The sequence below is a fragment of the Stomoxys calcitrans genome, chromosome 2, assembly GCF_963082655.1.
Source record: "Stomoxys calcitrans chromosome 2, idStoCalc2.1, whole genome shotgun sequence".
NCBI lineage: Eukaryota > Metazoa > Arthropoda > Insecta > Diptera > Muscidae > Stomoxys > Stomoxys calcitrans.
In genome coordinates this window covers 55,035,381-55,057,282 of record NC_081553.1, presented here as the reverse complement: position 1 = coordinate 55,057,282, position 21,902 = coordinate 55,035,381, and the positions used below count along the sequence as shown (strand labels likewise).

General features: G+C 39.8%; 1 protein-coding gene across 1 annotated transcript in view; it reads left to right on the top strand.

Annotated features, from left to right (window-relative positions):
- LOC106084854 (uncharacterized) overlaps positions 1-19,069 on the top strand; it is a 125,620-nt gene extending 106,551 nt beyond the window's left edge. The window contains exons 11-18 of the mRNA XM_059361453.1: positions 1,068-1,134; positions 1,211-1,324; positions 6,233-6,323; positions 6,565-6,735; positions 6,804-6,973; positions 12,979-13,092; positions 13,166-13,374; positions 18,781-19,069. Of these exons, the coding sequence (XP_059217436.1) occupies positions 1,068-1,134; positions 1,211-1,324; positions 6,233-6,323; positions 6,565-6,735; positions 6,804-6,973; positions 12,979-13,092; positions 13,166-13,374; positions 18,781-18,914 (1,070 nt within the window). The 3' untranslated portion in view covers positions 18,915-19,069. The remainder of the gene's footprint in view (positions 1-1,067; positions 1,135-1,210; positions 1,325-6,232; positions 6,324-6,564; positions 6,736-6,803; positions 6,974-12,978; positions 13,093-13,165; positions 13,375-18,780) is intronic.
- Positions 19,070-21,902: the final 2,833 nt, after the last annotated feature.

Genomic DNA, 21,902 nt, shown 5'->3' with positions numbered 1-21,902 from the left:
TGGAGAAAGGTTCTTTTGGATAACTACATAAATCCCTTTTTTAAATTTCTTCAAAGTTTTAAAATTTCTTTAGCTAAAAGCTCAAAACGTTTAATTTGTTATTTTATTGGTACTGAGCTTAAAAGCTTTCAAATAATTTAAAAAATATCTATAAATAAAAAGATATTCTTGTGTTAATCAAAGCTTTAAAGCTTTAAGAATACATTTAAACGCAAACATTTTCAGTAGTTCTTTTCTTCAAAGCATTGAAGCTTTTTTCAAGGAAAGCTTTAAATTCCCAAGCTATTATTTCATTTTTACTGAGCCTTAAAGCTTTATGCTCTGATGATTTTAATAAATTAAAGTATAACCTTATGTTCACCAGAGCTTTAAAGCTTTAAGAAAAAAACTTTAATTTTAAAAAGTAAATTTTTCCAAAGCTTTTAATCTTTCTTTAAATGAAATCTTTAAAGCTTAAATTATCCAAGTTTTTATTTTATTTATACTGAGCTTTAAAGCTTTTTATTGTAATAATTCCTTTAGATCAAAATCTACACGCATTTAAATCAGAGCTTTAAAGCTTTATGAATAATATTCAGAATCTTCAAAGTTCCCTTTGGTTTTTCCTTCCAATATGTAAAGCTTTTAAGAAAGCTTCTCTTATTCTCCCACAATATTTTAATTTATATTTCTTCAAACAAGTTCACTATTTCTTTAAAATTAGTTTACCCCCCAGAAACGCGCTTAGTTTTAGTTTCCTTATAATTCTGTTTCAAAAATTTCAAAAGTTTAGCTCTCCTTTCATATTTTTTTGTTGTTCAATACTTCAAAAGTATTATCTTCCCCCCTCCCTATTTTCAATACCTACAGTAGTTTGTTTTCTTTTTACCCACAAAGTATTTGAAACAAAAATAATTTAAGACAGCCTCCCCCACCCCCCCCTATATCAGGTTTTACTTAATATTATTTTTCAATTATTTATGAAATAATATTAAAAAGTTATTTGTTTTATAATTAATATTTAAAAAAAAAAAAGGTTTTTATGAACTATGTAATCTCAATATTTGTGTTTTCCTATAAAATTTCAGATAAAATTATGGCAACACTGGGCGAAGGCACATTTGGTCGTGTTGTCAAAGTCAAGGATATGGAAAGGTAATGAAGGGGTTTGAAGTTTTTTACATTTTTAAATAATATTAATTTTTGTGTTGTTTTTATTAACCTCGTTTAGGGACTATTGCATGGCCTTAAAGATTATCAAGAATGTGGAAAAATACCGTGAAGCAGCTAAATTGGAAATTAATGCTTTAGAGAAAATAGCACAAAAGGATCCAAATTGTGAACAGTAAGTAACGATTTATACCATTTTAGTATACTGCATTTAGTTTAATATATGATATTTAGTATGGATACAACATTTTACAAAAAAACTACTTTAAGAGGAAAAAATATTTTGATTGAGTAAATATTTTACTAATTTTTTTTTAGTTTTTCTGTTTTTTTTAAGCTGTTTGTGTTTGTTGCTATAAATTTAGGGCAATAATTAGACTCTCATAATCTAGAAAGCCATGTCCGTCCATCTCTCTGTTTGTCTCAACAAAACTTCTCTGGGATGAATCAACTGAAAAAAACCTCAAAACATGTAGTACCCCCCCCTTTCCCTTTTGGGGACGTACCCTACGAATTGGTGTTGGACAAGGAGACTGAGAATGGGAAGATAGTTATTAATACTCTACTAGCCAAACCGGGGCCACCCTGCTGCTCCGTTTTTTACACTCAAATTCCATTTATTCGATCTCTACATTGTCAGACTCTTGGTCCCGAAAGTGAATATAATTTTAGTCCTTTACCCCAAAACACCTTTCATTTGAGCCTAACACGGCCATTTTGAGTTTTGGGTTTTCAACTCTTCATTTGTGCCGCATATTGTGCTGTCCAGTATATATTTCATGTGTCATGTAGTTCTGGTTGCAAGCGGGACAGACATCTTGCAAGTTGGCATCAATCCTTTCCTAGTAACAACTAAGTCGGCAGGTTCTGCCGGACGTAGTTTCGTCAGAACTTCCATGGTTTTGGCGCCAACAATTCGCCTTGTCATATCCAGTATCGTAGGTACTCAGCAAGAACCGGCCTCTCTCTGAGACTCCAGTCGAAACCGCTGACTATCCGCTACTGCAATTGCAGTAACTCCCAATACGTACGAATCATTCCACTATCCGCAACCTATGGAGGAGACCTTGACTCACATTTGTGCTTTTCATGATAGTGATAAACATCAAGCAGGTCGGAACTCAAAAATCCAACCAGTGTAGTACTTGCCAGGACCTTCATATTGTTGTTGTTGTAGCAGTAGGATATTTCCTCATCCCTTATTCGTTTGATAGGTTCTATCAGATATCATGATCCAGAAACCTTGAGAATTGTGTGTGGTGCGTCCAGAGGAATCCGATAGTTGTTGTTGTTGTAGCCACATGTCTATATGTGGAGGTGACGATCCTTATCTAGCTCCTTTAGGTGAGCAAGCTCATTCCGATCCAAAGGACCGATCGGCGCGGGAACATTATTGCCATTGATTATTTAAAGGCGCCAACAACTCGCCTTGTCATATCGAGCATCATAGGCACTCAGTATTTATGCAAGAGCCGACGCCACCCGGCCACTCACTGAGACTCCGCTCCATACCGCTGATTGTCCGCGACTGCAATTGCAGCTACTCCGTATGGAGCATTCCACTATCCGCAACCTGTGGACGCGCCCGGAAGCTCGCAGCTAAGCTTCTCGTGATAATAATGAACACCACACAGATCCGAGCTTAAAGTTGCAGCCTGTGTGGTGCTCATAGTTATCCTGTGCCGGGATCCGATAGTTAGTCGAGTAGGTTTGACTGAGCAGATGAATAAGTGATGTTGAGTGGTCCTAGCTTACTTCCACGTCATACACCCATCCACATTCTCTTCATATGCTACAGCAGTATGCGAGAAGTTGCAACAAGATCTTCAAGTCACTTAACGACAGCACTTGCAAAGCAATTGGCCGGTCTGTAGTACCACCATCAAAAGATCGTAGGGGCCATCATTTTCATCGTCTTGTGGATAGGTATTCAGACCAGAGTTGTTCTGACTCAATAACGATTCGGTAAATTTAGCCGCCTCAACTCCTACAGAGCAAGGATTGATGCCAATGTGCAGAATGTGCTTCCTGATTGCGACTTGGGATCACACGACACACTTTAACTGTCCAACCGGACCCCCTCGACTCAGACCCAGATCCCTCTGGACGCAGCCATCTTAATCGCAGCGTCCCTGGATCTGGATATTAAACAGAAACAAGCAAAGATGGAACAAAACCAATTGGTACAACAACAGCAACACTGATGAAGCAAGTTATCAATCCCAGCACAGTAGAAATTGAGATGACTGCATCTGCCGATACCTAGTTAGGCGTTAAAACCGATTGTCGGGCGAACATCTTCAGGTCCTATTGCTTCACTTGGTAGCTTTTCTCGAGAATGTTATGTAGACCCGCCTAAAACTATGCTAAGTCTAAAACGCTGAATCTATCGCTCTAGAGCTGCCTAGGCGGAAAATGCCTATTCAAAAGGTGGCAGTATGAATAGCTGCTGGGATAACAGCCCAGAAGACACTGTTTAGCAAATGCAAATTTTGCCCATGAAAATTCCACTAAGGAACAGGGGCAAACTTCTCACATATCAATGAGTGCAGGGAAAATCACCGCTGAAAATTCTTCTCTGATGGTCTCGCTAGGATTCGAACGCAGGCGTTTAGCGTCATAGGCGGACATGCTAATCTCTGCGCAACGGTGGCCTCCAATGACACTGTTTAGACAGATTTGAATTATGTCTACTCACAGAGAATTATGTCCACGAACATCCGTTGTTGTTGGGCCACAATCGGTTTAGGGGGATGAGATCTCTGGTCAGTCTCACATTTTTCTGATTCACTTACATCCGTCGTTGAAAAACATGAAGTCATTGGCTCGATGAAACTCCATGATTATAGAAGGAGGGCTGAGGCTGAGGTCGTGAAGTTTATCAGATCTGCACCGACTGTGTCATGCGAGGCAACTCCCGTAAACCTGGTTGGGGTATCTTCTTTCATGGTGTTCTGTCACATCTGCACCCCTCTTGTTATTCCTAAGGCCCGAGTGCCAGCGAACATGGTGAGCATTTAAGTCTCCCATGACTATGCGGTTTTCGTCTACCAACAATGCTCCAATTACAGGGCGATATCCCTGTGAGGGGAGGAACACATACACTTGCGGAGTGTAAACGTTGGAATGTCCAATCTCGGTGTCGCCTGATCTTGTAGGCTCTTGCCAGCTTGGATCACTTAGTATTGCACAGAATGATGGATTATAAACGCAACGCCCCCTCCATTACTTGGCATGACCGTGTACCCCACCTACGATTCTGTAGTCATGCAACTACGAATTTTTGAAGTGCCTAAGCATAAAAGACCTTATCTCTGTCTTATTTCGGAAGCCGTTACAGTTGAATTCCACAAACTTTAAGCAATCCGTGGTGGGCGATTTGGTGGAGTTGCCAGAGATAGATGCAGAGCCCTTCTGCAACATGGTTGTTGTTGTTGTTGCCACATTTTTGTGTGTAGAGGTAGCGATCCTCGTCAGCTTCATAGATGAGCAAACTCGTTCCGGACCCATCGCCGCGGTAACGTTATGGCCATTGGTTGGTTAAAGGTGCTAATAACTCGCCTTGACATACCGAGTATCACAGGCACTGAGTATTTAAGCAAGCGCCTGCCTCACTGTGACTCTGCACTCGATACCGTTGATAGTCCGCGGCCGCAGTTACAGCTACTCCTTGTATGGAGCATCCCACTATCCGCAACCTGTGGACGCTCTCAGCTCAGTTTCCCGTAATGACGTTACAGTGCAAAGTTGCCGATGAACATTCCCTTAAGGACCAGATCCGATTATAGTTTTAACCTCTATGATATGGGGCTTCTTTTTAAGCTGAGTCCGAACGGGTGTGCGACACCTCTTTGGGGAGAAGTTTTTACATGGCATAATACCTCACAAATTTCGCCAGTATTAGGAGGGGATAACCATGACTGAAAATTATTTCTGATTTTCTCGGCAGAATTCGATCCCAGGCGTTCAGTATCATAGAGAAGTTTTTACATGGCATAGTACCTAACAAATCTCGCCAGCATTAAGAGGGAAAAAAAATAATTCGATCCCAAGGCTTTCATTGTCATAGGCAAACGTACTAACCTCTACCCTACGGTTGTCTCCTTGATGACATTGCCTTTGACATGGTTGTTGTTGTTGGAGCAGTTTATTGTGTTCTATCTTTCGTCTGCTTGATTCTGTTGAGTGTCAAGACCCAGGAACTCTGCGACTAAGATTGGGTGCGTCCACAGGGATCTGAGTCTGAGACGAGTGGGTCTGGCCGACGTGTATCGTGCGGTCCCTGGTTACAATCGGGACATACATCTTGCACGTCGGCATCAATCCTAGCTCTGTGGGAATTGAGGCGGCTGCATCTGCCGGAACGTAATTGAGCCAGAACTACTCTGGTTTGCCGCGGGAGTTCGATTTCTTCGGGTGCAATGGGTGGCGGTCGTTCTCCAAGGACTACATTCATCCGGTAGCCATTTACCGTATCTGCTACCGTGCCTGCATGAATGTTATTTAGACCTGATTGATATGCCGCTTGATCTAGATGATGTACAACACACTGCTACAACAACCATGTCACACATACTCAGTGTACGTGTACGTGTGACATGGTTGTTGTAGCAGTGTGTTGTACATTGAGGCGGCAACCCTTGCCGATGAAGGACTCCATCGGGTCAATCCGGTACGTAAAACCGGCTACTATGAGTTTGGGATTATTGTTTTTGTAGCACTGTTGCACACTGAGGCGGCACCCTTGCCAATGGGGGACTCTTTCGGGTCAATCCGGTACGAACAACCATGGTAGTTAGCTATTGTTGTTCGCTTAGCTGAGGTGGTGTTAGTTTCAGTGGTTGTAGATGAGATCAAGGAGTTGATCCGGTGGATATTATGCGTATGTAGGCAGGGGAGTCAGATTTCAACTTTGAGGTAGGAATCTTGGTGACCGCGTAGTGAGCTCATAGAAAATCAATGCATATTTTTATTTTCAAAATCGACTGAAATTGAATAGTTGCTAAGTTTTTATATTCCTATTGTTTTTATTTATTCGTGTTAATTGTATTAATTTTTGTATTCTATCTTCTTTTCTTTACAGCTTGTGCGTTAAAATGATAGATTGGTTCGATTATCACGGACACATGTGCATTGCCTTTGAAATGTTAGGTTTGAGTGTTTTCGATTTCTTGGTAAGTTCAAAAAAGCCAACACCTCGCCATTCCTCTTTAACAAAAGTGAAACTACTACTACCCAAAAAAGAAAAAGAAAAACATTTTCCACAAATAACCACTTATTTCTCTCTTACTCCTTTCATTTATTTCCATTTCAAATGACAACAACAAAACACACTTCTTTAAATAATACGAGTATCAAAATTTTGTAATAATTCCTTGCTTTTCTTTAAAAAATATTTCTTTTCCTCCCCTTTAGCGTGAGAACAACTACGAACCCTATCCATTGGAGCAAGTTCGACATATGGCCTATCAATTGTGCTATTCTGTGAAATTTTTACATGATACTCGTTTAACGCACACAGATTTAAAACCTGAAAATATTCTCTTCGTTGATTCGGAATATACCACACACTATAATCATAAGATCGTAAGTTTTGAAAGGAGTGATTTTTTTTTTTCAGAAAAATTCTAATTATTGGTTTTGTTTGCTTGCAGAATCGTGAAGTGAGACGTGTCAAAAATACCGATGTTCGTCTAATCGATTTTGGTTCGGCCACATTTGATCACGAACATCATAGTACCATAGTATCGACGCGCCATTATCGTGCGCCTGAAGTTATACTCGAATTGGGCTGGTCACAGCCTTGTGATGTGTGGTCTATTGGGTAAGTATTAAAAAAAACAAAACAAAAACCTCATCAAGCGTTCATAAAATCGAAATCTGCGAGTAATACTAAGAAAATTTGCCAAAAATAAAAAAAAATAATCCCAGCTCTAGAATAAAAATCGAGCTTCCGGTTTTTAAAGGCAAATTGTATTCCAAAAATTATACCAATAGCCACACAGATCTCCTACCTTCTTCACCTCAGTAGTAGGTTCTTCGTCCCACCATCCGAATCCCTCCATAGAATTTTTTTCAGCGCTCTGACCGTTTCGCCCTGAACGGTTTGGAATTCATTTGTCTATGCTGGCAGTCCTCTTCCAGTTTTTAAAGACAATTGTATCCCAAAATTATACCGATAGCCATACAGAGCTCCTACCTTCTTCACCTCAGTAGTAGGCTCTTCTTACCACGATCCGAATCCCTCTATAGAATTTTTTTCAGCGCTCTGACCGTTTCGCCCTGAACGGTTTCGCATTCATTTGTCTATTGCTGGCAGTCCTCTGGTCCTTACATCCAAGTTGTATGTCTCCGTGTTTCAACTTAACTCCGCTATGTCCTTATAACTATTGGGTTGCCCAAAAAGTAATTGCGGATTTTTCATATAGTCGGCGTTGACAAGTTTTTTCACAGCTTGTGACTCTGTAATTGCATTCTTTCTTCTGTCAGTTATCAGCTGCTACTTTTAGCTTGCTTTAGAAAAAAAGTGTAAAAAAGTATATTTGATTAAAGTTCATTCTAAGTTTTATTAAAAATGCATTTACTTTCTTTTAAAAAATCCGCAATTATTTTTTGGGCAACCCATTAAAAGGTGTGGATTGTGACATTCTCAGAGAAGGCGTTAAGTCTCATTCTTGCACTCCAAGACCTAAACGTGGCCTTGCCGTCCTGGCTATAAGTGGCCTAATGACCGACTTTCTGCCCGTAGAATATCCCTTAATACGATACCACATCTCACATTCCGAAAACCCCGGCAATCGGAGTTTGTGTTATGATCATGCAGGCGAAATTAGAACTCACTCTCTGAGTCCTTAAGGAAGACTTCCAGACAAATTCTGTCCTTTATAGTTGACACATCTGTGTAGCATGAACTACCAGTCAATCGAAGACTGTCTCTAGCAGAAGTAGCAGATCAAAAAACTCTTCCAATTCGATGTTAAGACCTACTCCTGTCTTCTAGCCACTCTCCCAAGTCTCCAATACGCAGTGGATGCCTTATATGTCTATAGGTCCGATATCCAGAACTGTCTCCACTACCCCAATAAGCGTGATTCTCATCAATGCCAAGACAAAACCTACTCTGAACCTATTGTAATGTCTTCATGCTGCACTTCTTCTCCGTGGCCCTTCACCAAACTGTCAATGCGTGTAATAGTAATGGTCTAATTGCCCATATATTTTGTTGTTGTTGTTGTAGCAGTGTGTTGTACACTGAGGCGGCAGCCCTTGTCGATGAAGGACTTCATCGGGTCAATCCGGTACGTACAACTGGCTGCCTTGGGATTGGCCCATGTTTTTGTAGTAGCCAAATATTTGCATGAAGAGGAAGCGATCTTTGTCAAGCTCCTGTAGATGAGAAACGTGGTTCACGGCACAAAGAACTGATGGGAACGTTGTGGTTGTTGTTGTTGTAGCAGTTTATTGTGTTCCATCTTTCGTCTGCTTAATTCTGTTAAGTGCCAAGACCCAGGAACTCTGCGACTAAGATGGAATGCGTCCAGAGCGATCTGCTTCTGAGTCGAGTGGGTCTGGCCGGGCAGTTAAACAGATGACGTGTGTCGTATGGCCCCTGGGCACAATCGGGGCATACATCGTGCACGTCGGCATCAATCCTTGCTATGTAGGAGTTTAGGCGGCTGCATCTGCCGGATCGTAATTGAGCCGGAACTACACTGGTTTGCCGGGGGAGGTCGATTTCTTCCGGTGCAATGGGAGGCGGTCGTCCTCCAAGGACCATAGCACGTTCGCGCGGATTCGAGCGCGTTGAGCGTCTTCCGGTGCAATGGGAGGCGGTCGTCCTCCAAGGACCACATTCACGCGGTAGCTATTCACCGCATCTGCTACCGAGTCTGCATGAATGTTGTCTAAACCCGCTTGATCTAGAGGTTCTCTCTTGTAGCGCTTAATCACTCTCTCGTGTAGATCCGCCTTAAGGCTTCTGGGCGCTGGATACCTATCCACAAGATGATGATTTGGATAGTCTGTGCGATAACAGCCCAGAAGGTATTGCTTAGACAGCATGTAGTTATATCTTCGCACGGGTGCGATCTTTGCCTCTTGATGGAGGTTGTCCACTTGAGAACTGAGGAGACAGCCCGTCGCAGTTCGAAGATCGGCATTCTGACAGATCTGAATATTATTACACTCCGGGTCACATAGCTGTCGATACCACACTGGCTCTGTTTAACTTACCACAGACCGGCCAATTGCTTTGTAAGTGGTCAACAAGGTTTCTTTGTTTGCACCCCAAGTGCTGCCGGCAAATGACTTGAGAACCTTGTTTCTACTTTTAAGGAATTGGAATGGAGGATTGCAAATGGCAAATTTTGCCCTTGGAACATTCCACTAAGGAACTGCGGCAAATTTCTCTGAGTGCTGTCTGATTCCAATTTTAATCTCTATGATAAGGGGCTTCCTTTTTATAGCCCAGTCCGAACGGCAAGCCACAATGCGACACCTCTTTGGGAAGAAGTTTTAACATGGCATAGTACCTCATAAATGTCGCCAGCATTGAGAGGGGAAAACCATCCTCGCAAATTTTTTCTGATCGTAACGCCAGGATTCGAGCGCGTTGAGCGTCATAGGCGGACATGCTAACCTATGCGCTACGGTGGCCAGGAATGGAGGATAGGTAGAGGTTAAACAGTGCCGGAGATATCACCCCTACTTGGGGAACTCCCTGTTTCGTTCTACGGTGTTTCGATTTATTATCCCTAAATTCCACAAATGACTGGCGACCACACAGATAATTCGCTACCCAGCGTTTCAGGCCTGGTTGGAGCGACGTGTTGGCAATGTCGTCAAATAGTCTGGCATGGCTAATCGTGTCGAATGGCTTTGATAGGTCCAGTGCCACGAAGAACGTCCTATCACATGGCCTGGGTTGATTGAAGCCACGGCAAATGTGTGCGGTGAGGGCATGCAAAGCAATTCTTGTGCTATGCAGTCTTCGAACCCCAAGCTTATGCTCGGCGAATGGAAATTCTCCAACGAGAAGAGTAGTCGCCCAAGCGTCTTGGCTACTGGTTAGAAAAGGGTACTTGTGAGTTGTTGTTGTCGTTGTTGTAGCAGTGCGTTGAACACTGAGGCGGCAGCCCTTGCCGATAAAGAAATCCATCGGGTCAATCCGGTACATACAACCGGTTGCCATGGGATTGTACTGGTGAGAAAAGGGAGAAGGGAGGAGATCAGTCTGTACGACTCCCCCCCTTACTCGTATCCTTTCCAGGCTTGAGTAGCGGGATAACTCTGCCCATCGTTCAGAAATCGAGTACTCTAAGAGTGTGCAAAGACAGGTTGAGGTCAATTATAAGGTACTCGACTCCAGGTAGTTCCAAATTCTACAGCATCAGTGTGGAGATTCCTTCTGGGCCTAAGGCCTTGGATGACTTGGCGCCACGCATGGCATTTGTAAATTCGTCCACGCTAAATTTTAATGGCCGTCCATCGGCTCGGAGACCACGGATACAACGAATGGCACTCCGCCTAGCCCTGTCACTCTCGGGATGCATAGTCATTTGCCGGTTGAACAACCTGGTGACTCCAGGTAGATCCAGATTCAACAGCATCAGTGTAGAGATTCCGTCGAAGCCCAAAGCCTTGATTTGGCGCCACGGACGACATTCATAACTTCGTCCATCATAAATTGTGATGGCCGTCCTTCGGCACGGAGACCACGGATACAACGAATGGCTCTCCGCCTAGCCCTGTCACTCTCGGGATGCACAGTAAATTGACGGTTGAACAACCTGTCGCACCTCTTCGGATCAGTCACAGTTACGTCGCCGAAAATGACTGAGGTCGTGCAGTCCCGTCTACCGGGGGATTCGAGAGTGACTTTACCGTCCCCGCATGGGATAGCTGTGAGCACCTACCAGGCTGAAACATTTAGGTCCGATCTGTGTGGTGTTCTTTGCCGTCACAAGAAGCATAGCTGCAAGCTATCACTAACCGCTATCAGGTTGCGCAAAATGAAATGCTCCATAGGGAGTAGCTGCAACGGCAATTGTGGACAATCAGCGGTATCGAGCGGAGAGTCTCAGTAAGAGGCCGAGCGGCACCGGCTTTTGAACAAATACTGAGTGACCATGATGACAAGGCGAGTTATTGGCGCCTTATCGATCGTCGTTACATTTTTTGTCGTTCTAGCAATGTCCGTCCGTCGAAAGCACGCTAACTTTCGAAGGAGTAGAGCTAGCCGCTTGCACAAATACTTCTTATTAGTGTAGGTCGGTTGGGATTGTAAATGGGTCATATCGGTCCACGTTTTGATATAATTGCCATCTAAACCGATCTTGGGTCTTGACTTCTTGACCCTCTAGAGGGCGTAATTAATATCAGATTGGAATGACATTTTACACGACGTGTTTTGTTATGATATCCAACAACTGTGCCAAGTATGGTTCAAATCGGTCCATAACCTGATATAGCTGCCATATAAACCGATCTTGGGTCTTGACTTCTTGAGCCTCTAGAGTGCGCAGTTGTTATCCGATTGGAATGAAATTTTGCACGACTTGTTTTGCTATGATATCCAACAACTGTGCCAGGTATGGTTCAAATCGGTCCATAACCTGATATAGCTGCCATATAAACCGATCTTGGGTATCGACTTTTTGAGCCTCTAAAGTGCGCAATTCTTATCCGATTGGAATGAAATTTTGCACGACGTATTTCGGTATGACTTCCAACAACTGTGCTAAGTATGGTTCAAATCGGTCAATAACCTGATATAGCTACCATATAAACCGATCTTGGGTCTCGACTTTTTGAGCCTCTAAAGGGCGCAATTCTTATCAGATTGGAATGAAATTTTGTACGAAGTATTTTGTTACGATATCCAACAACTGTGCCAAGTATGGTTCAAATCGATCCATAACCTGATATAGCTGCCATATAAACCGATCTTGAATCTTGACTTCTTGAGCCACTAGAGGGCGCAATTCTTATCCGATTTTAATGAAATTTTGCACGAAGTATTTTATTATGATTTCCAACAACTGTGCAAAGTATGGTTCAAATCGATCCATAACCTGATATAGCTGCCATCTAAACCGATCTTGGGTCTCGACTTTTTGAGCCTCTAGAGGTCACAATTCTTATCCGATTTGCCTGAAATTTTGTACGACAGATCCTCTCATGACCATCAACATACGTGTTTAATATGGTCTGAATCGGTCTATAGACTGATACAGCTTCCGCATAAATCGATCTCTCTATTTTACGCCTTGAGTCCCCAAAGAGCGCAATTCTTATTCGAATTGGCTGACATTTTACACAGGTCTCCAACATGTAATTTAATTGTGGTCCGAACCGGACCATATCTTGATATCGCTCTAACAGCAGAGCAAATCTTTTCTTTTATCTTTTTTTCTTGCCTAAGAAGAGATGCCGGGAAAATAACTCGACAAATGCGAACCATGGTGGAGGGTACATAAGTTTCGGCCCGGCCAAACTTAGCACGCTTTTACTTGTTCATTCTATTGGGTTGCCCAAAAAGTAATTGCGGATTTTTCATATAGTCGGCGTTGACAAATTTTTTCACAGCTTGTGACTCTGTAATTGCATTCTTTCTTCTGTCAGTTATCAGCTGTTACTTTTAGCTTGCTTTAGAAAAAAAGTGTAAAAAAAGTATATTTGATTAAAGTTCATTCTAAGTTTTATTAATAATGCATTTACTTTCTTTTAAAAAATCCGCAATTACTTTTTGGGCAACCCAATATGTTAACCTTATGACTCTTCCCATTTATATTAAATCTCTCTTTGTCTTTTTTCTCTCCCTCATTTCAGCTGCATTCTCTTTGAATTATATCTGGGCATTACCCTATTCCAGACCCATGACAATCGTGAACACTTAGCCATGATGGAACGTATCTTAGGACAAATACCATATCGCATGGCACGGTAATGTATAAATTTAACATGCTTTCATTTGTTGCAACGCAGGTTTACTTCATGTTATCCGATTAACCTATAGCAACCATGTTCTTTACAGCAAAACCAAAACAAAGTACTTCTATCATGGTAAGTTGGACTGGGATGAGAAATCATCGGCCGGACGTTATGTGCGCGATCATTGTAAGCCATTGTTCCGATACCAAATGTCTGATGCAGAGGATCACTGTGAATTGTTTGATCTTATTAAGAAAATGTTGGAATATGAACCATCACAGCGTGTTACGTTAGGTGAGTGCGTTGTGTCTGTCTGTTTCACCACTAGTTTGTCTTATGCGCTTCCAGTGATTAAAACCTTGTTGTGATAGAAAAATGTCTTTGTATGGGTATAGATTCCCACTAAGGGGTAACCTTTGTTTGTCGATTTATGTTGTTTTGACTTTGGATGCCAGCTTGAAAATGGAATCTTAGTATATTCGGTTTGAAAGATGGCATTTTAACAATTTTAAGCCCTTTTCCTCTATTGGCAAGCCCGTAGAGTAACCCTTATCTTCTCAAATTTACAATTTTTATAATTAAAATGTATTTCGTTGTTGTGTTCTGAGGATCTGGTATGCCAAAAAAAATCTATCCATTTTAATTTTAAAGGTAAGATCCTTTTTTCCCCTAAAACACAAGTAAGTTGTTGCCTTTACGTGTTATATATGTGGCTCGAAATGGATAGAAATTTTGGCTTTTTGTTTTATGTCAAAAATTTAGTCTTTAACCTGGGAAGTAAATAAGGTTATTTATGACCTCAAAATATAGCTTTTGTTTTAAAACTAAAAATTTTAACAGTGTTTTATCAAAATACAAAATATATATCTAAGAGCCTTTATATTGGCCAAACTCAGAAAATGTCTCAAAGTGCTTTGGTCTTGACCGCTTCTTGGCGATTTTCTAACACCACTTCCTGCACTTTGACTTTCAAACTGTCCGTGCCAAAATCGATTGTGCAGATCGGTTAAAAATTGTAGCTTCTACGGCTATTTAAGTGAAAATCGGGCAATACATATATATGGGAGCTATAACTAAATCTGAACAGATTTTGATGAAATCTGGCAGATATGTTAGGATCAGCAACAAAACTGTCCGTGCCAAATTTTGTGCAGATCGGTTGAAAAATGTGGCTACTACGGTCATTTAAGTAAAAATAGGGCGATACATATATATGAAAGCTATATCTAAAACTGAACCGATTTTGATGAAATTTTGGAGATAAGGTAAAAACGGTCACAAAACAGTCCGTGCCAAATTTTGTGCAGATCGGTTGAAAATTGTAGCTACTACGGCCATTTAAGTGCAAATCGGGCGATACATATATATGAGAGCTATATCTAAATCTGAACCGATTTTGATGAAATTTTGGAGATAAGTTAAAAACGCTCACAAAACTACCCGTGTCAAATTTTGTGCAGATCGGTTGAAAATTGTTGCTTCTACGGCCATTTAAGTGCAAATCAGGCGATACATATATATGGGAGCTATATCTTAATCTGAACCGATTTTGATGACACTTTGGAGATATGTTAAAATCGGTCACGAAACAGTCCGTGTCAAATTTTGTGCAGATCGGTTGAACATTGTAGCTACTACGGCCATTAAGATGCAAATCGGGCGATACATATATATGGGAGCTATATCTAAATCTGAACCGATTTTTATGAAATTTAGCAGACATGTCAAAATCGGCAACGAAACAGTCCGTGCCAAATTTTGTGCAGATCGTTTGAAAATTGTTGTTACTACGGCTTTTTAAGTGCAAATCGGGCGATACATATATATGGGAGCTATATCTAAATCTGAACCGATTTTTATGAAATTCGGCAACGAAACAGTCCGTGCCAAATTTTGTGAAGATCGATTAAAAATTGTATCTACTACGGCCATTTAAGTGCAAATCGGGCGATACATATATATGGGAGCTATATCTAAATCTGAACCGATTTTTAGCAAATTCAATAACGATTGAACCGATTTGAACGATTCTTAGCACATTTGTTGGAAGTCATAACAAAACACCTCATGCAACATTTCAGCTAAAACGAATAATAATTGCGCCCTCTGTGGCTCAAGAAGTCAAGGCCCAAGATCGGTTTATATAGCAGCTAAATCAGATTATGGACCGATTTGAACCATATGTGGCAAAATTGTTGGAAGTTGTAATAAAACACCTCATACAAAATTTCAGCCAAATCGGATAGGAATTGCGCCTTTTAGACGCCCATGAAGTCAAGACCCCAGATGGTTTATATGACAGCTACATCAGATTATGGACCGATTTGAACCATATGTGGCAAAATTGTTGGGAGTTGTAATAAAACACCTCATACAAAATTTCAGCCAAATCAGATAGGAATTGCGCCTTTAAGACGCCCATGAAGTCAAGACCCCAGATCGGTTTATATGGCAGCTATATCAGGTTATGGACCGAACTTAACTGTTCTTAACACAGTTGTTGGAAGTCATAACAAAACACGTCGTTCAAAATTTCAGCCAAATCGGATAGGAATTGCGCACTCTAGACGCTCAAGAAGTCAAGACCCAAGATCGGATTAAATTGTACCTATATCAGATTATTGACCGACTTGAACCAATTGGTCATTTTTTTTTTGCGAATCATACCAAAACACTTCATGGAAAATTTTAGACAAATTGGATGAGAATTGCGCCCTCTAGAAGCCAAATCGGAAAGGAATTGCGCCTTTTAGACGGCCATGAAGTCAAGACCCCATTGCGTTGGCAATTAGGACAGTTACGGGTTGGAGCGGGGAAAAAGGGAGTAGTGTTGATATTGATATTCTTCTTAAATTTCTGAACGTCAATGTCGGTGAGAAAGTAATTATCCGGAAGTCGATTCCACATACGAATAGTTGGGGCGAAAAATGAATTTTCTCGGTAATGCATGGTTCGATCGACTGGCCAATCAATTACAAACGGGTGTGAGTTCCTGGCAAGTCTTATATTCTTGGTGAACATCCTAACGTCAGCGATAAGAAAACGAATATCCCGCCATGAAAATAACGATAGAGCAAAACAACGCTACCCACATTCCGACGATGTTCAATGAGAAGCAACAGAGTTGGATACTGTATTGTCCCCAATCAACATCATCGCTCTCCGTTGAACCCGGTCAAGTAGCTTCAAGAATGATTTTGGAGCTCATGCCCATATATGAGAGTTATATTTCATCCACGAAGAGAGAGATTAGAGGAGGTGAAATATTTCTTGCACCGCTTAAGAAAGGCCAAACACTTGAATGCTTCTTTCCACACTTCGAATACGTGTTTTGACCAACGGACATCGGACATTGTATCTTCATGCCCAGAACTCAATATCTATACGGACGATAGATATCGACGATTGTAGTGAGTCAGTGAATCGCTTGTGAGACAAGAAACAGCACTGCGTCTTCTGTGCGTTAAAGTCTACTCTGTTCATTCTACCCCACTTGGAAATGGCCAACAAGTCCTGAGAGAGCGTCTCATCCATAATGCGCCTCCTGTCCACAATTTCTTGAGGACTGGGCCTATGGTCGAATGAATGACACAGACTACTGTCATAGGCAAATGAGTAGAATGGATTCGAAGTCTGACCCAATAGAAGGGGAAAGGACATAGCCTCGTGGCACACCTGCGGTCAATGCATACTCATCGGATGAGAACCCACCTACAACAACATGTAAAGTGCGATCTCTGAGAAAGCTCTATATAAATCGAATGAAGTTATTACCGACTCCAAAAACGACAAGTTTTGATAAAAGTGCACCGTGCCAGACCCTATCAAATGCCTTGGAGATGTCCAGAGCCACGACCTTCCGCTCACCAAACTGGTGGATAGAGCGACTCCATCGTTCCGACAAAAATGCCATTAGCTCTCCCATAGAGCGATTTCTGCGGAACCCATACTGTCTATCGCTAAGAAGGCCATTGGACTGTAAGTATCTGACAAGATTATGGTTAACCATACTCTCCAAATCTGGGGGAGCGCGGTGCATGTCGCAATTGGCCGTTAATTCGCAGGGTTGTTCGCCCCACCTTTTTTGGGGATGGGCTGAACGTTCGCAACCTTCCAACGTGCCGGGAAAACTCCCGCACGGTAAGCAGGGTTGAAAAGGTTTCATAGTGGATGAGCAAGCGTCGAATAACACTTACAAAGGACAAGTGTTGATATACCGTCCGGGCCCGGAGATTTATTAACTTCGAAATCCGATCATTAGCTCGTGTCGAAAGAGAAACAAAGGAAAAATTGTGAAATAAAAAACGATGTTCGCCCTAACAGGCAGAAAAACTTGAGAGTAGCTGGAGTACATTCGATTAGCAACCGCTATGGCTATCTCATATGTCTGAGTTTAGGCCCCCAATTGGCGTGGTTCTCATAGTCTAACATCCCAGAAAATGTGATCTTTGAACTTATATTATTAATGTTATTGTTGTTGTTGTTGTAACCACATTTTCATATGGAGGTAGCGATCCACGTCAAGCTCCTGTAGCTGAGCAAGCTCGTTCCGGTCCAAAGGACCGTTCGCCGCGAGACCAGTTTGGCAATTGGTTTTCTAAAGGCGCCAATAACTCGCCTTGTCATATCGTGCATCGTAGGCACTCAGTATTTGTACAAGCGCCGGTGCCACCTGACCTCTCACTGAGACTCTCAACTCGATACCGCTGATTGTCCGTGAGTGCAGTTACAGCCGCTCCGGATGGAGCACTATCGGAAACCTGTGGACGCGCCCGATAGCTCGCTGCTAAGCTTCTCGTGACAGCAATGAACACAACACAGATTGAACCTCAATATTCCAGCTTGTGTGGTGCTCACAGCTATCCCGTGCCGGGTTATTAATGTTGTTGTAGCACATGTTGTAGATATGATATGCCACATAATTGTGTGTAAAGGTAAAGATCCTTGGCCAGCTTCTTTGGATGAGCTGGATTCTTTCGGTGTTTAGACCCAAACGTTGGGGAACAAATATTGCATGTTTCTCTATCGTTGCGAAAATACCGAAAGGCTCTTTTCTGAGTTAAATATCTTCTCAGACCGCCGTTAAATCCCTGGAGAACCTATTTCTGAATTCATAAATGAATTCCGCCATCGATTGTCGCAGATCTCTCAACGATATGGCTTAACAGTTTAATAATCACCTGTTCTGGGTGCCGAGCTTCAGAGATATCGCAAGGAATTGTAAAGCGGGCGGGTTTGATAGACTAGGAACTACCTGATACATTCTATGGTAACTGGGTAGGACAGACATCTTAGTCATCCTGGCTCGTATCGTCAAAACTAAATTTTTATTTCGATTTGATGACATTCGGTGCGTGGAGTTTTATTATAGCCCCTAAACTAGCCTCATTGGTGGTGGGTATGCCAGAGTTTGTTCCGATCAAACTTAATGCCGTCATTCCCATGACAGCCGGTTGTATGTACCGGCTTGACCCGATGAATTCCTTCATCGGCAAGGTCTGCCGCCTCAGTGTACTACACACTGTTACTACAACAACACCAACAAACTTAATGCCGTTGATATTCTTTTTTTGAGGTCATAAATTTCCTATGCATTTTCTTCTCCCATTACAAGGTATGAATCACTGGAGAGCAAGAAGCCAATCATTTCTTTTCTAAAAAATTTACTAATATATTTTTTGTTATTTTATTTTTCTCTAGGTGAAGCACTACGTCATCCATTCTTTGACAAACTCCCACCGCATCATCGTTTGGGTGATGCAGCCATCAAAACAATGCAACCCGCCTCATCAGGTAGCAGCAGCCGCGAACGTTCTCACAGCTTATCAAGATGAGAATTGGCACGATTTGGTTATTATTAATTAATAACAAATAACATTTTTTTAAAACAAATAACACAAACAAAAAGCCAATCTATACACATCCACATACAACCAACCAATCATACATACACACCAATCCCTTAGTACTTTCTTTTTTTTTGTTTAAACCAGTTTTATTTACTTTAAACAATTTCGATACGTATGCAAACCACACACTAGCAAGCAAACACATTTACATTTATTTGAGTTTAATATGTAATTGTAACAGCCGAAAACAAAACCATGAAAGGCTCTACACACACTACACACAGCCCTGAAAAGCGGAAACTGCAAAAAACATTAAACCAAAAAAAAAATACGCAAAAAAGTCACTTACAAATGAAAGTGTATTGAACTTTTGATTAAGACCTCAAAAGCCCTAAATTTGTTTTTTGGAATTTTTTCTATGCTTAGGTGTACAACTTTTTACAAAAAGCAACCTACCTTAAGAGACACAACAACTACAGCAACAGCGACCATTGTAATTGTAATATTTACAAAGCTGAAAATTCGAAATTGTCTTCAACAAAAAAACGAAAGCTCTTTCTTTATAACAAACTACAACTCTTAAATTTTACAAATATTTATTTTGTAATTATTTTTAAGATCTTTTATTTTTTTTTAAATTACTATTGAGAGCTTTCCATTTTATATGCTGATATGATGAACCTTTAAAAAATAATAATAATAAATAATGGCTTAATATTTTTGCCCTTAACAATTTTGCATTCTAAAAAAAATAATAAAAAAAAATTGCTTTTGTTTTTTATTTATTTTTGGAATCTAAAACTGGCAAAATTATGCTAAAGCTTTTTACACTATAGCTGAAGGAGATGAAAGAACAGCAATGCTTAAGTAGACCTATCTTCGGAAGTATGTAAATAACAATGTGTGTGCTAAAAAACTTTTGAATCAATATTTACTTAATCTAATGCCTTTTTGTTTTTTTGCTCTTATTTTCAAAAAAATGTTGCCACTAAGTTTGCTGGGACATTTTTAAATTAATAAAAACATTTGATGGTTTATCAAATGTTTGCAATTTTTATGCTCTTGCCATTTTCTTTTGCTTTAACCTATGTTTTCCAAAAAAATTCTCACTAAGTTTGCTGGGTTATTTTTACATTTCTTATGTTTTAAGAAAAACGTAGTCTTTTTCCAGAAACTTCAATGCCGTTTTCTGCTTTTCTTGAATCATGTTTTGAAAAATTATTGTCACAAAGTTTGCTGGGACATTATTAATCTCATTTGCGTATAAACCAAATATTTAAAATTTTCCTAAAATAAAATTTTTGTTTGACCACGTTATGTTAAAAAATTTCTCTTTAAACTATTTTCAAAAAAAAAAAAGTTTGCTGGGTTATTTTTAAATTCCACAGCATGTATTATGAAAAACGTGGTCTTTTCTGGAAAATTCATTGCCGTTTTCTGTTTTTCTTAACTCATGTTCTGAAAAATTGTTGCCACAAAGTTTGCTGGGACATTATTAATCTTATAGTTACATATAAACAAACAAATTGAGCTTTTGCTAAGATAAAAATGTTTTGTTGAAATGTTGTTTTTAACCTGTTTTCAAAAAAACTTCTCACTAAGTTTGCTGGGTTATTTTATAATCCCATATTATGTATTGAGAAAATCGTAGTCGTTTTCCAAAGAATTCAATATCGTCTTCAGTTTTTCTTAACTCACGTTCTGGAAAATTGTTGCCAAAAAGTTTGCTGGGACATTATTAATCTCATATCTACATATAAATAACAAATTTGAGTTTTTCCTAAAATAAATTTTTTTTCGACTATGTTTTGTTATAAAGTTCTCTTTTTAACGTATGTTTTCAAAAAAATTTCTCACAAAGTTTGCTGGGATATTTTTAAATCCCTGAATATGTATTGAGGAAAACGTAGTCCTTTTCCAGAAAATTCAATACCATCTTCTGTTTTTCGTAACTCCAGAAAATGCAATCCCGTTTTCTGCTTTTCTTAACTTATTATTACCACAAAGTTTGTTGGGTCATTATTTATTTCATATTTAAAAATAAACAAAAAATTAAGAGTTTTTCCTAAAATAAAAAAATTTTTCTGTTCTGTTTTGTTGAAAAGTTCTCAAATACTTTAAGCTATGTTTTCAAAAAAAAAAATCACTAAGTTTGCTGGGTTATTTTTAAATTTTAAAATATGTATTGAGAAAAACGTAGTCCTTTTCCAGAAAATTCAAGCCGTTTTCTGTTTTTCTTAACTCACGTTTTGAAAAAATATTGCCACAAAGTTTGCTGGGACATTATTAATCTTATGTTTACATATAAACCAAAAATTTAAAATTTTCCTAAAATAAAAAATTTTTTTGACTATATTTTTTTGAAAAGTTCTCACTTTCTTTAAACTATGTTTTCAAAAAAATCTCTCACTAAGTTTGCTGGGTTATTTTTAAATCCCTTAATATGTATTGAGAAAAACGTAGTCCTTTTCCAGAAAATCAAGCCGTTTTCTGTTTTTCTTACCTCACATGCTGAAAAATTATTGCCACAAAATTTGCTGGGACATTATTAATCTTATATTTTCATATAAGTATCAAATTTGAGTTTTCCCTAAAATAAACATTTTCTTCGTCTAAGTTTTATAATAAAGTTCTCTTTTTAACATATGTTTTCAAAAAAATTTCTCGCTAAGTTTGCTGGGTTATTTTTTAATCCCATGTTATGTATTGAGAAAAACGTTGTTCTTTTCCAGAAAATTCAAGCCATTTTCTGTTTTTCTTAGCTCACGTGCTGAAAAATTATTGCCACAAAGTTTGCTGGGACATTATTAGTCTTATATTTACATATAAACCAATAATTTTATATTTTCCAAAAATAAAAATTTTTTTTACTATAGCTTGTTGAAAAGTGCCCTCATTCTTTAACCCGTTTCAAATAAAATTTCTCACTAAGTTTGCTGGGTTATTTTTTAATCCCATATTATGTATTGAGAA